The sequence below is a fragment of the Hyperoodon ampullatus genome (assembly GCF_949752795.1).
Source record: "Hyperoodon ampullatus genome assembly, chromosome: 15".
Taxonomy (NCBI): Eukaryota; Metazoa; Chordata; class Mammalia; order Artiodactyla; family Ziphiidae; genus Hyperoodon; species Hyperoodon ampullatus.
The window spans coordinates 84,227,264-84,242,935 of record NC_136928.1 but is presented as its reverse complement, the minus strand read 5'-3'; the positions used below and the strand labels follow the sequence as shown (position 1 = coordinate 84,242,935).

The 15,672-nt window shown below is 46.6% G+C and overlaps 1 protein-coding gene across 1 annotated transcript; it reads right to left on the bottom strand.

Moving 5' to 3' along the window:
• Window positions 1-1,104: 1,104 nt before the first annotated feature.
• On the bottom strand, window positions 1,105-14,369 carry CMPK2 (cytidine/uridine monophosphate kinase 2; the record flags this gene model as incomplete). Its single annotated transcript, XM_079720698.1, has 5 exons — window positions 1,105-1,222; window positions 4,328-4,561; window positions 11,061-11,262; window positions 12,216-12,330; window positions 13,695-14,369. The coding sequence occupies 5 exons, from the start codon at window positions 14,367-14,369 to the stop codon at window positions 1,105-1,107; spliced, it is 1,344 nt and encodes a 447-aa protein (XP_079576824.1).
• Between the last annotated feature and the right edge of the window lie 1,303 nt (window positions 14,370-15,672).

Sequence of the window (15,672 nt, the reverse complement as noted above, 5' to 3'; positions counted from 1 at the left end):
ATCACTATCACTTTTTAGATCAAATTACATGATGCTAAATGACTCATCCAAGCCCCCATAACTATTGTTTCCTCTTTTCTCAGCTCTTTTTTTTTTCTAGCCAAACAGATCTCAATGCTGATTTCATGTGTAATCATAAGACATTCAAGTGCAAGATAATTCACTGAGAAATCCCATTCCAGGATCCACTGTGCTTACTCAGTAAGATAAAGTAAACTTGTCTGATGAAAATACACAAGCATTGTGTTCAGCTTCTTGGCTTCAGTTCTGATTAGTAAACCACAGCCCCTACACTGAGGACAAACAAGACGTAAACAGCAGTATAAGTATGTTGCTGGATTCGTTAAGTTTAATGCATCTACTTCAGTGCAAAACACTCATTCTATCCAAAGCCATGTTTTCAGAGGAAAGAAGAGGAAAGTAAATAAGCAGAATAGATTCCAAGGACTGTTGGTGTATTTGTATTCAGAGCATCTTGGGTTGGCCTCTCAGGGGCTGTTAGCCTCAGACACAAGTCAGATGTCTTCTTGGTCAGTGTCCTCCACCCACAAGATGGGTCTGTGGGAGGGTCTTCTGACAGCCGGGACACACAGACACGTTCTTCGGGAGTGGTTGGCTCTAAGAATCGGGGCTGAGCTCACAAAGACGGAGTGTGGCTGGACTGGGAGGAAACCAGCTCCGAGCACATCCTCAAGATCTCACCCGGGAGCTGGCAGTGCAGGCGCAGGAGAGGCTGGAGGAGCTTCTGTTGATCTGGAAGCTCTTCTTGGTTGCTTCTGTCCACCTCATGCTTTCTAGGGGAGACAAACCTTGGAAGCATTTGGTAGGGGTGTAGTTGAAAACCTGTTCCAAGAAAACGTTTGTTACACTTGGCAGAAAGCGATCACCGTCTCTCACTGGAATGTGCCCAGTCTCAGTCCCGATGGGTCCATCGGGCAGAAGTGAGAACAGTGGTTCAGGTACAGTTGAAATGTCCCACCTTCCGCCACACGACAAGCTCATGCAACTGAAATCTGGGAAAACTGCATAACCAGTCATGGGCTTAGATGTATCAAACAACATCAAATCTAGTCAAATGTGTCTCCTGGCCCAGAGGAACTACAATTAATTGCAATTATTTTGGATCTCGCTTAACACCATCTGGAGGACCCTTTCTCTTGAAGGGCTGGCATCAACCACGTGGCAGCCAGGATTCTCCATCCGCTGGTAGGACACTTCTACCCTGGAGACAGGCAGAATGAAAAGAGTTGGCCATTTGTTAATACGGCTCTTTACGCAAATGTTATTTTCCTACCAAAGTATAGACAGCTTGAAGCCAGGTCCCCAACTGGTTTATCGCACTTCCGCCCCCCAGGCAACTCGCTTTGCATACAGGAGACATTCAATACATTTAGTTTAATAAATGAGAAATTAATAATAATGTTTAATAGCTTGCATTTATTCAAAACCTTTTATCTGCCAAGCATTAGCATCCTGCATGGTCTTCTCATTTCATATTCAGAGCTACTTCAGGAAGAGAATCAATGTCATCCACCCCCATTTTGCAGAGAAAGGAGCAACGGCTCAAAGAGATTAACTAAATTGCCCAATGGCAAATTTCTCAAGAGTCTGCGCCCTGAAGGATTTCACACAAGCCAGAGGTCCTTGGCATATACATTGTTTTCACTTAGGAGTCTTCTACAATCGCAGTAGAATTTTACCTCTCCTTCCAGTGTTAGCTAGCCTTGGTGTGTACAGAATAGCTGGGGCTGATTTGAAACAGGAGGGAACTGGGCAGGGCACAGCCTTTGAAAGAATGACAGAGCCCGAGGACACGACATAAACCGATTAGAACCAAATGGGCCCAAGATGGCGGACAAGACAAGTCAACTTCCACTAGACCTCCATATACCTCACTGTGACAAATCATCAGGCTAAATGACACACCCACAGGCCATATGATAGTTCCAAAGTCTACCATAAGGATCAAAAAGCGGGTGGTGGCCCAACTCCTGGAAATCCCTGCCCCCTCCTGAAATAGGTGCAATAATCCTCCCACTCAGCCTATGAAATTACCCACCCCTATAAAAACTGTCAACCCCATATCCTGGTGCCTTTCTCACCTTCTGAGATGGCCCACAGTTTGACTGTGGAGTGTGTTTCTCTCTAAAACAATCCACTTCTTACTTATCACTTTGTCTGTCACTGAATTCTTTCTGTGATGAGATGTCAAGAACCTGAGCTTCATTAAGTCCTGAAACCAGGTGTGTGATCTCAGTTGGAGACTGTGGGTTTTGGCCAGGTTTGAGTCCTGGCCTCTTGGGTTCAAATCCCAATCTGAGGTGCACGGTTTCAGATTATATGACTAAAGCTTTAGAGCTTTGTGGTTAAAACAAGCACCCGGACTCAGCCATATAAAAGAACGAAATAATGCCATCTGCAGCGACACGGATGGACCTAGAGATTGTTACACTGAGGGAAGTAAGTCAGACAGAGAAAGACAAATACCATATGATATCGCTTCTATGTGGAATCTTAAAAAAAATGGTACAAATGAACCTATTTACAAAACAGAAATAGACTCACAGATGTAGAAAAGAAACTTACAGTTACCAGTGGGTAAGGGGTGGGAGGGATAAACTGGGAGATTGGGAGTGACATATACACACTACTATATATAAAATAGATAACTAATAAGGACCTACTGTAGAGCACAGGGAACTCTACGCAATGCTCTGTAATGACCTATATGGGAACAGAATCTAAAAAAGAGTGGATATATGTATACGTATAACTGATTCAGTTTGCTGTGCACCTGAAACTAACACAACATTGTAAATCAACTATACTCCAATAAAAATAATTTTTTAAAAAAGTGATCAGAGTAGATGGTGAGAAATGCAATATTTCCTGCCATTATCAGTAAACAAAGGATGTCACAGTCATCAGAGATTGCAGCCACCACAGCTGGTGAGCTGGTGAGCCCTGAGGGAACTCGGGAAGGAAACGAAGAATACCTGCCATCTAGCAGCCCTCAGACTGCAGCCACTCCCTAAGGTGAGCCCTGAGGAAACTCAGGATGGGGAAGCACAGAATACTGGTCCCAGGTAGCTGAGGTGCAGATCGAAGGATTGATCTCAGCAAGCCCAGACTCTTGCATCTTCCCATAGACAGAAAAATGCTAAATTCCTTAACTTGACTTATCTGGTTTTCTTTAATTAACAATAATCTTCTGACGTTCAGACTACCTGTCCTTTGTTGCAAAACTCTTATGTGTCCTAGCTCTCCTGTCACCTCCTCGGAGCAGTTCTCTCAGGGTTACTTGAGATGCTGCCTCTCGGGCTTGAAGTCCTAAAAATTCCTGCCAAATAAAACATAACTCTCAACTTTTAGGCTGTGAATATTTTTTTAGTCGACAATGGTCTGGAGCCATAGCCCTGCCTCACCACCTACCAGCTAGGAGAAGACGCCACATTTCTTTCCCAACTGTGCCTCAGTTTCCTCATCTGTGAAGCGAGGACGGAAATAATGCCTTCCCTGCAAGTCTGTCATGAAGTTTAACTGAATTAATACCAACCAGTCAATTCTTTGACATGGTTTCTCTGCACACAGTTAGGTGGTTAATTATTTACGTTATAACAGCATTAAGTTAGGATAACAGTGCTATCACTGTTTATTTATATAAACAATTCTGTTTTGGCTTTTCAAACCAGTCCTACAGAAGTGATTTAGTCAGCTGTGAAGCAGTAAGATGGTCCAGACACTCCCGCTATTGTGTTCATAGCTTTCTAATGAAAATGAAAGCACTGCCTTAAAATCAGAAAGGTCTTGAGTTTAATCCCAGTTCTATTACTCAGTAGATATGCAAGTTGTAGACAAATCACTTAATCCTTTGAGCCTCAGTTTTATAAACTGTGAAGTACAGCTAACATTGTCCTTGCAAGGGTTACAGAGCATCAGAAGTAAAATGCCTGACACACAGTGAGCCCCTAACAGGTAAAAGTCACTGTGAGGCCGTCAGACAGTGCTTGTGACCATTCTGTTACGATGACCCAGAAAAGTGTATTGTCTCACTCAGGTTCATGCTGGTGCCGGCACAGCCAGGACTAGAAAGACTAAGAAGGAGATATGATCCCCAGTCACATATCCTGTGGCTATAACACCACCACGCAGTGGCCCCATGGAACAATCCCATTGAAAGGAGTGAATCTAACTTGGAGGATACTGCCTCTCAGGTTTGGAAAATGGGAACCATGTCACGTCCTCCACTTTACCAGAGTCAGTGCTGTTTCTGGATCGTCACCCCAGCCAGGGACCCCTGCCCCTCACATGGCATCGGGACACCTACTTCTGACGAAATACGCTGTTGGCCTCCAGTTCAGCCTCCTCCTTGGTCTTCTCCATGCCCCGGCCCTGGAGCCTCTGCATCCTCTCCTCGGGACTCACGGTGAGCAACAGGACCAGGTCGGGTTTGAGCAGGTCCCTGGGCCACTGGTATATAGGGTGATGGGCAGGGGGCAGGTGCTGGAGGCCCCCACTTACCTCAGTGGCTATGGCGTAGGTGGCCGTGCTGTGCCAGTACCTGAGAAGGAGAGGGGTAGTGAGCTCCCCGTCCACAGAGGAAGTCAAGGGAGCACCTGAAAACCAGCTGCTGAGGATGTTGAAACCAGGAATGGCTCTGCTGAACTTGTCCTAGTACTATACACATTAAAGAGGTAAAACTAAATCTTATTTTTTAAAGTATTTATAAAATGTAAAAATAAGTTAAAATCAACAACCACAATAAGAATCTAGTGCACACCACCCAGAGCTCCATTTACTCAGTTAAAACTGCATGTATTGTGAGACTACTCTGTTGCCTTGGCCTTGCAGGATGCTTTCTTTTGTGATGGCAGGTTGGCATGGGATGGTAGATTTGTTCGGTAGTCCACTGGTATTTAATGTTGTATCTTGGCCAAACAAAAATCTGAAGGCCCATTCAGCTCCTACAATGTTTTAAAACTGAACTTGCTGACAAGACATGGAAACAACCTAAATGTCCAACAACAGAGGAATGGATAAAGAAGATGTGGTACATATATACAATGGAATACTACTCAGCCATAAAAAGGAATGGAATAATGCCATTTGCAGCAACATGGATGCAACTAGAGATTATCATACTAAGTGAAGTAAGTCAGAAAGAGAAAGACAAATACCATACGACATCACTTACACGTGGAATCTAAAATATGACACAAATGAACCTGTCTATGAAACAGAAACAGACTCACAGACACAGAGAACTGACTAGTGGTTGCCAAGGGGGCAGAGTTGGGGTGGGATGGACTGGGAGTTTGGGATTAGCAGATGCAAACTAGTATATACAGGATGGATAGACAACAAGATCCTACTGTAGAGCACAGGGGACTATATTCAATATCCTGTGATAAACCATAATAGAAACAGAATGTATATATGTGTATAACTGAATCACTTTGCTGTACAGCAGAAATTAACACAACCTTGTAAATTGACTTCAATTTTAAAAATAAATAAATGAAAAATTAAAAAATTGGACTTGCTGATGAAATCTGCATCCTAGGAACCCTGGATAGGAGGCCTTTGTCTTTCCCAGCTCTCCAGTCATCCAATTGCAACTGTATGGATCAGAAAGAGAAATAAACCCAGATAAAATCTCTGAAACTCTGTGAATGTCCTCCCTGGGTGACTGCGGTCACTGTTGACCGGCTGATCTTAAAAAATGCTTTGAGGAGAGGAAAAGAAAATCACAACCATCAAAGAAAATCAAATCAGCCCGCTCTTTCAAAAAGCCCATTGGGGCTTCCCTGGTGGCGCAGTGGTTGAGAGTCCGCCTGCCGATGCAGGGGACACGGGTTCGTGCCCCGGTCCGGGAAGATCCCACATGCCGCAGAGCGGCTGGGCCCGTGAGCCATGGCCGCTGAGCCTGCGCGTCCGGAGCCTGTGCTCCGCAACGGGAGAGGCCACAACAGTGAGAGGCCCGCGTACCGCAAAAAAAAAAAAAAAAAAAAAAAAAAAACCTCAATGGCTTTCTACCACCTGCCAGAAAACATTCAGCCTCCATCTAAGACACAAGCATCTTCCCAGCGTGGACCCAGGCACGCTCTTCCATGGGGGTCTGTCTTCACACTTTTCCTCCAGCTGGAGTGAGGGTCTCAGGCAGCGAAGTGCCTCCTCTTCCTTCGGCAGCACACACAGAGGGAGCCCCCAGCAGAATTCACTGTTTCCTCCTCTGGGCTCTCAGTGCCCTTCATGCTCAGCTCTCCTGAAGGACTTATTCTAAATTAGAGCCAGTTGTGTACAAGTTTCTCTCTTTCACCTCCTCCATTAGATAATTCAGTTTTTAGTCATCTCTGTATTCCAAAATCTGAAACCAGCATCTGGCACACAGTAGGTATGCAACTAATAATGTTTTTTGGATGTAGGAATAAATAAATTAGAATTATTTTATTGATTGGCATAGTTTATTATACTCTTGCCTTGTTCATGTCATATTCCAATTTTAAGTGACGAAATGCAAAACTCCAAATCCAGCATCAAAGGACTATCACCTACAAAAACATTTATGAAACAATTATAAACATCCCAATGTCGAGAGGCACCCATGGCCCCATCCTTGTCTGTATTTTCAATTTACTGCCTGTACTGTTTTAAAATCCTAAATTCTTAATCACTTTAGATTTGAACTGCTTTTCACAGTGAAAAGGACATACTGGTCCTTTATCTACAAAATAAATGCAGAGTGTTATCCAAGCTGTGTACTGTTTTACTCTCTGCCACCCACTTGCTTTGTGTACATTTGTAAGTCTCAAATTCCTCTTCTGGAAAATGAAGATCATGAAAGCTTTGTTTTCCTCCCATAGTTTTTACAAAAATAGTCAAGTGCTTTTTAAAAATGTATCACACTTGAATTGGGAGATTGGGATTGACATATATACACTAATATGTATAAAATGGATAACTAATAAGAACCTGCTGTATAAAAAAATAAAATAAAATTGAAAAAAGAAATGTATCACACTGTCATTATAAGGCAATTTTTAATTCTTATTGGACACTAAAGCTGCATCATTTCAAATTATGATAATACAATACAGAGAATACTAAAAAGAACAAAGGTAAAAAATTAATTTGGGGGCTGATCAATTCTAATATCTTTCATTCTTCAAAGCCCTTTCCACCTCCAAAAGCGTGGCCAGTGTAGCTGCTAGCGCCTTGAATTCTGCCTGGGGCCATTCCTATGTATCACTTACCAGACTTTTAATCACTTACAAACTTGTCCTTTCACCTTCTCCACCAGATACATCTTGTCTCCCAAGCTGAATAAACCCAAGCAGGTCCAGGTTTTCTTCTTCTTGGCAACAAAACTACAATTTGCACTGCATTTTGCACATGCTCCCTGTTCACTGAATTAAATACTTAGCTATGAATACAGAGGCTGGTATCATCTAAATGTAAAAAGCCTTCTTTATTGTAGAAAAACCATCAGCAAGAATAGATTTTTAAAGGTAATGAGGGTGATTAAGTTGCCAACCTTAACCACAGTCACCATCAAAAATTACTCCGTCTCCCTTCTTTTTTCAGCTAGATGATGGTGTTGTCTAAAATGGATTTCCTTAAAATCTTTAAACATGAACAAAACCCACCCAGACAACAAATAACTGCTCTTTTCTTCTCATCTGACAAGGTGATCTAGCATTATCTCTTTAAAGAAACAAAATTGCAGACAATTCACAGACATAAAGAAGAAAAATCGGGGAAGAATGGGAGCCCTGTTCTGCAAAGCCAGAGTTCTCTCACTGACGACACTGCTGCTCATTTTAAATAATCATACCCTCTGGCCATCAATTTCAAACTCATTATTTAGTATTCTCCATTCCTGCCATCAGGGAAACCACATTAGTTCAAATCAAATGCAATTTGTCGACACATTATACATCACTTATATAATAATGCTTTATATTTTTATAGCAATTTGCTGTTTTCAAAGCACGTCCAGCTGCATCAACTCACTGGATATTCACCACAAGTCTTTTAATTTTTATTCTGTATTGGAGTATAGTTGATGAACAACGTTGTGTTAGTTTCAGGTGTACAGCATGGTGATTCAGTTATACATATACATGTATCTATTCTTTTTCAAATTCTGGTCAGCAGGAAAGGGATAAAGAATATCATCATTGAACAGACTGGGAAACAGGATGCAGAGAATAAGTGTCTACCTACATGCAGAAGCCAGTGCTGCTCCAGGATTTTTGGACATCTTAGGAAGTAATGTGCCTTATGAAGTCACACTTTATTAGGAAAAGCCTAGTCTACCTCCTTGAAATAAAGAGACACTAACAAAAATATATATATATATCAATATGGTAAATCCAAGGACTTTAACAATAGGGTGGAAACATCCCACAGGTGAAGAAGTCCCACAAAGGAAAGCATTGTCTTACCCTTGTCTAGGATTCCTTGTAACTTGCCAACTTTGAAATCACTATCTTGACATCCCCAAGGTTAAGAGTACCCGCTGGCATTATAGCTTAGATGATAGCAAATGCCTTCTAACTAATTTTTACGGTTTTCATCTTCCCCACCACCACTCACCACCACACACGTTTTCTTAGGTCCAGTCACCTTTCCCCAGGCTTCCCACGCCTCAGACCACTCTGCTTCTTCGTCCCATAAATATCAAGCCCCTTGCTTTGCGGAAGGCAGACCTGAGATGTGTTCTGCCATCTCCTTGCTTGGCGGCCTTATGAATGAACCCTTTCTCTGCTGCAAACAAGAGTCTCAGTGCTTGGCTTGGGGAACGTCGAACCTGGTTTGGTAACACACATGGGCACCAAAGTTGTGTAAAAGAACGGTCACGGGCTTCCCTGGTGGCGCAGTGGTGGAGAATCTGCCTGCTAATGCAGGGGACATGGGTTCGAGCCCTGGTCTGGGAAGACCCCACATGCTGTGGAGCAACTAGGCCCATGAGCCACAACTACTGAGCCTGCGCGTCTGAAGCCTGTGCTCTGCAACAAGGGAGGCCGCGATAGTGAGAGGCCCGCGCACCGCGATGAAGAGTGGCCCCCGCTTGCCACAACTAGAGAAAGCCCTGGCACAGAAACGAAGACCCAACACAGCCGTAAATAAATAAATAAATAAATAAATAAATAAATAAATAAACGAATGAATAAATAAATAAATAAATAAATAAAGCCAAGCATTTTGAAGCCCTTTAAAAAAAAAAAAAAAAAAAAGAATGGTCTCGGCAACAGGGACGATTCTCACGGGTGGCGTGAAGGAAGGCAGATGCAAACAGCGGTCAATGTCCATCTGCCTGTACAGACAGTTCAGGAACAAGCAGAACGAATCTACGGTGACGGAGTCAGGGTCGTGGTTCCCACTGGCGGAAGGATGGGTCGTGACTGGGAGGGAAGGAACTCACAGGGTGGAGTAAGGTTCTAAGTCACGATCTGGGTGCAGGTTGTGTTCACTTTTTACAATTCCTTGAGATTTCCATTTATAATTAGTGCTCTTCCCTGAACACTTGTCCGACTTCAATGCAACTGCTCATCTTTCCAAAAATAAGTAAAATCGCAGCAAGAACAAGATGTACACTGGAGTAATGTTAAGGACAAATTCAGCTGCAACTGAAGCCCTTTAGTTGGTAGGTAGTTAGTAACTAGTTTAGTTTAGTTTTGTATTGTAACTTAGGCACATTGATGCATCCTACGACTGCATATGGCTGTTCGGTGCTCCATTTTATAAATATATGCCAGTATTAATTTATGCTTCTGCTGATGCCTTTGGTTTTTCAAGTTTTTCAATATTATGAACAAAGCTGAAACAAACTCTGTGAGTATTTCTTCAGGAAGTGGAAGCAACCTTCTCAAATTGCTCCCCAAGTCACCCTCCAGGTGCCCGCTCCCACTAGCGCCATGTGAGTTTCTATCAATCCACATCATCTCCAACTCTGGGCTATCAGACTTTTCTAATGAGTTCTCACCAACCTGATGAGAGTAAAATGGGCTCTCATCGTCGTTTGAATTTCCATTCCTAGTAGGACTTGCCTGCCGTTCCCTTTGTCCATTTTTGTAGCACTTTTAAGCTATTTCTTATATATGAAATTTCATAATATAACTCAGCTTCTGTCACTCCATTATCAGAAACCCCCCAAAGGCCCCCCTCTGCACTCAGACTAAAAGCCACACTCTTTTATCACAGCCACAGACCCTGCTGACCTGTCTCTGCCTTTTTATCCATCCAGACGGCAGCCCCTCGTCCACACGGTTTCCTCACGATGGCCTGTTTCTAGCCCTGGAATGTGTTCGCACCTTCCCGTCTCTACACTTTGCTTTTGCCAACCCCTCTCCCACAAAGCTTTTACTCCAGGAGTTTCAGGTGTGTCTCTCTTTGGCCATTCAGAGCTCAGACCACTGGTGCCCCCTCACACAGGCCTTCCTAAGTCACATCTAGTGCGGGGTTGGCCATCCTCCACCACACGACCTTGATCTCTCCCCTTTATAGTATTTATCACTCTCTGATATTACCTTATGTATCTATATGCTTGATTATTACCTTCTCCTTCAACAGAATGTTTGCTCCATGAAAGCAGGGCACTGCCTAGCTCATTTGCCACCGAATCCTCTACACTGAGAACCGTCTTTGGCAAATGGTAGATGCCCAATATATGTTTGTTGAATAAGCCAATAAGCAAATGAACCACTGAAAGCTTGATCTGTGAAGCAGAGACTTTTGTTAATATCCCCCATATGCTATTTCTAGCTCTGTCACTTTGGCAAGTTACCTAAATTTTCTAAGACCTGTGTTTCTCATCAGTAATTTTCGTAGCCATGTAGTAGTTGTTCCAGATGTTAGTATAGTATGTATAACGTCTTTAGCAAAATGCCAGCCAGTGGTGTAAGTGATTAATAAATCATAGACATTATTCCTGTTATTGTCATAATACACTTTGTCTTAAACACTATTGTGTACTTGCATGTATATGTACACACACACATACACACTACTCATATGTTAGGAAGAAAATGCCGAATTCAATGCATCTTTATACCCACCTGTCTACAATCACAGGCGATTTGGTAGATTCTTTAGCTATTTCAGAAGCCACAATATAATTGCCCAAAGAGTAAAAAGCTCTTCTAATGATAGTTGGTTCATCATCAAAGATTTTCCTCCACTGGCTGATGCAAGAGGGTGGTGACTTCAAGAGAACAGCCTTGAGTGAATCTGAAACTGACTGGGTCACAGTAGTTTTACCTGCAGGTCGGATACAAAATGCAGCACATCTTAACCACAGCCATGGCATCACTCCCAGAAGTTAACATTAATGTCAGAGCAAAGACATTCTTTCTACCTGTTACCAGAAGGAGTTAATTAAATAATACATTTCTTTACAAAAAGTGGCCAACCCTTGGGAATTCAGGATTCCTATTAGGTGTGAGAATGCTTGAAAGAAAAAAACAAATGGTCATCTCGTTTACAAACTAATGATAAGCTCTGCTATCAGCTTCCAGGAACTCACTCAGCTTCCAGGAACTCACTCCTCCTATCACGCCTCACCTGACACAGGAAGGAGACTCACAGGGAACCTCGTGACCCTGTGGTTCTCCCAGATCCACCCTGTCCTTGGGTATTCCCTGTGGCCTTTGGAGCCACCCTTTTCCTGCTGACGTGTGTTGGACTAAGTGTGGGCACGTCCACTGTATTCTGACGCCTATTTGGCAGCTCCAAAGGCTCTGCCCTCCACTCCCTCGTTCTTCCACACTTTGTTTGCACAGGGGCCTCTGAACTGCCTGCAGTTCCTGGACACACCAGGCCGGTTCGAGTCCCCAGCTTCACCCTGCTGTTTCTTCTGTCTGGAGGCTCTCTCCCGCCTTCCTCACCCGACCAACTCCTGTCCTACCGAAAGCCCAGTCCAGGATCCATCCTTCCAAGGTCTCCTGGACCATGACTGCCCCTCATCGTCCACGTCGAGGCTGTACCCAGTGCCCTCCCATGTTCACCGGAGCACCTGAGGCTCCCCCCACCTTACGGGGATGGATAACAGAAGTTATCCATCTTTGTGTCCCAGGCCAGCCTTGCTCCATGCCTGGCACATGACAGAGGCTCACAGGAGGCTTATGAATTGAACCCTGTATAATGTTTTGTGTGTCAAGAATTGTCTATTCCTACAACTCATTGCCTGTAACTAGCAGGTAATATTCTCTTACCTGTGGCATCCAGGCCTTCAATGACAATAACAGGGAACTTTCCCTTCTGGACCTGCTCTGCGCACTGGTCAACCAGGTCCAGCACAGCCCGGGCTTCAGGAATGAAGGATGTACACTGTAAAACAATGTCCGTGCGTCAGCAGCAAAGCAATGGGGCCTTGGCGGAAGCTATATCTAATTGCTGAGAAGAAGACTGCACAATGCTAATAAGGCATAAAAATGTGAAGTATTTTGAACCTGAGCAAGGGCTGGATTGCTTTATTTTGTCCTGCGTAGCTGAGGCTCAAAAAGGCCGTAACTGTCGGGACCAGCCAGCCTGCAACTCTCATTGACCAGCTTCCCCCAGAGGAGGAAGGACAGAAAAGATGTATAATTGCAAAGCAGTGTCACGTAGCGACAGTGGAACCATGGGCCCTGTGTGTCACAAATGTGGGAAATCAGCCGCACTGTAGGCTCCAAAGAAAGCAATCAGCATCCTGTCCTTTCCTAAGCTCTTGGGGGCTCAGAAGAGTGCCAAGCACTGCAGTCACCAAGCGGGTAGGGCAGGGTCTCCGGGGGATTCCAGGTTTTGACCTCATGTGTACTCACAGCACCTCTACAGAGAGGTCCAGACATGTATTTTCTTCTCACGTGCTTACTCTGAGCAAGGCAATAGTCTAAGTGCTTTCACGGTATTAACTTGGCCACTGCTGAAGATAACCCTGTGAGTGGGTTACTGTTATTAACCCCATCTACGGATCAGGGAAACCAAGGCAAAGAAGAATGTTTAATAAACTTACTGAAAGCAACACAGGTAATAAATGCCAGAGTTTGGATTCAAACCCAGGTCTTGCAATCTTAACCACTCGGAAATACTATCCCAAGGCTCATACAAGGTATCTAAGATCCATAGTCCAGCCTAGGGACCTGCCCAGGCTGCGCTCAGGCAGAATCTTAGCTGTCCCGCACCGAGCACCTCTTGTGTGTCAGATGTTTCCCTGTCCTAACACTTCAAGGCAGGTATTTTACAGATGAAAAGGCACAAAGCAACACGGAGTAGCCGAGTGTCTGGGTGGCAGCCAGTAAGCAAGCAGGCACCGCTTAATCTAAGCTTCTTAAACCCCCAAGCTCATGCCCTTTCTCTACACCCCGACCTCCCAGAACAGGGTCATCACTTCCAAGATGGCATTGCTTTCCCCGTACCCAGCGGCACACCCCACCTCGGGCACCGCCAGCGCGGAAGCCGTACCGATCCTGTTGGGATGTCAGTTTCCCCCATGGGGTTGGGGGTCCCTGGAGAGCAAGAATCTGGAAAGAGCCACGGTGTCTAAACAGAGGCTGGCCCACCGGCGACCTTCACCACCAGATTTGCGCTCGGGAGTAAAGCAACTCCCTGGCAAAGGGAGGTCTGGACAGGCCAGCCGCGCGGAGAGCGCATGGTGTCTGCTTCCCTGGCCTGGGGAATCCACCCTGAGCGCTGGGAAGGGATCCAACTCTTACCGCCTCCAGAACGGCGCGGGCGGCCTCCCGGCGGGGGAAGACCCCAGAGCTAGGCAGTTCCGGCACCACCGGGTGCAGCGCGGGCTCCGGCACGGGCACGACGCGCTCGCGGCCCAGCTGCTGCCACCCCTGGCCGTCCCGCCGTTCCCACGGCAGCTGCCACAGCCGGCAGAGCGGATCGCCGGAGAACTCGGCCAGGCGCGGGCGCGGGGCCTCCGGGCAGGCGTCCAGCAGCGCCAGCAGCGCGCTCCGGGTGTCGGGGCTGTCGCGGGGGTCGCGGACAAGGAAGCCGTGCTGCAGGCCCCCCTCCCCGCCGCCCGGGCAGTAGCACAGCAGGCGGCGCAGCTGGCACCGCCGGAAGGGGCCGCGCCGCAGCTGGTGCAGCAAGCGCTGGTGCAGCCGGGCCGCGCGCACCTGGGCCGCGCAGCCCGCGCCCCCGGCCACCGGCACGCTCAGAGAGTAGCTGCGGCCCGGGGGGCCCAGGAGCGCGGCCACGTCGGGGTCGGGGCGCGCGCTTGGGGCCTCGTCGCCCACTGCGAAGTGAGCCAGGGTGCAGCCGGGCAGCTCCAGCGCGAAGCAGCGCGGCGGCGCCATGGCCCGACCGCAGGCCCCGCGCCGCAGCCCCGAGAGACGCGCGAGCAGCAGTGGGGCGCGCGGGCGGCGGCCGAAGACCATGGGCGCCTCCCGGTCCCGCCCCGCGCGTCTTAAACGAAACCCGGGACTCGGCGGGCGGCGCTGCGGGGAAAAACGAAAGCGAAGCGGCGGCGGCGGCGGGAAGCGGGCGGGGCCCTGGATGGGGCGCCCTCCCCGGCCTCCGCTTCCGCCTCCGCCTCGCCGCGCGGTCGCACCGGGAGCAGGCAGCCGCCGATGGGGACCCGCGCTGCGATTGATGGGAAGCGGGCAGGGGGTGCCAGGCCCCGTTTGAATAATTCCTCGGAGCCTGTGTGTGTGTGTGTATGTGTGTGTGTGTGTGTCTGTCTGTCTCCCCTGCGCCACCACGCTCACCGGCTCTTGCTCACTCTCGGGTACCGCCGACGCCTCACCTGGGCTCACCTTGCGGGCCTCGCAGACGCGGCCGCTTGCGACCCCAGCCCTGCGCCCCGAGCGCCCGCCCCGCCCGCGTCCGGACTCCAGGCCTGGAAGCCGCTGGGGCGTTTTCACCCCGCTTTGCACACGCTTTCCCCTCTTTTGGAATTAACCCCTCCTTTTGCTGACTCTCAAACTGAGAAGTGTCCCCAGAATGGCACCTCTAAGTTGCCTTACGCCAAATTAAAGTCGTGCACGCAGGTCCAATGAGACAGCAGCCTGATGGCCTGGAACCGCCTTATCAGCCAGCAGCCGGCGTCGATGTATTGCTGCCTTTGTATAGTAAAGCAGCATTGACAAGATTATTTGGATGTTTTATTTTGTTTTTACTCATTGACTTATATCTTTGAAAATGATTGTCCAGCAGACCCAAAAGTTAGAATTGAAACAAAGATGGAAAACATTAGATGAACTGAAAGCATATAGGTATGATTTAATCAATTATTAATTATGTGCATTTCACGTGGGATTACGTTTAATTCTGAAAGAAAAACCCTTTTTGATAGACATGAACTAGTACAGATATGTGGTTGAAGTATGGTTAATAGGCAAAAGGAATGATTCTGAGATGAAGATGTTTTTAGCCCTTTGAGAACAGGATCATTTTTAATCTCTATGAGCAATTTGACTTTTGGGCATTTAGGGGGCAGAGATGTTGTCACCTGTGTGGGACATAAGAAAACAGGAAAAGAGCAAAGTCCTTTTTGTTCCTTAGGGCGGGATTGCATCCTCCTGTGAGCCTTTCTTGACCTTTTTTCCATGACCCCCCCCCGAATCATATCTGCTCTTAATTTAAGTTTTCCTCTCCATTTTCACTCACCCTCCTCCCTACCAGGAGACTGTGAAATTAGCGACACTGCAGGATCTGGTCTCGCTCAATGTTAACTGGGAG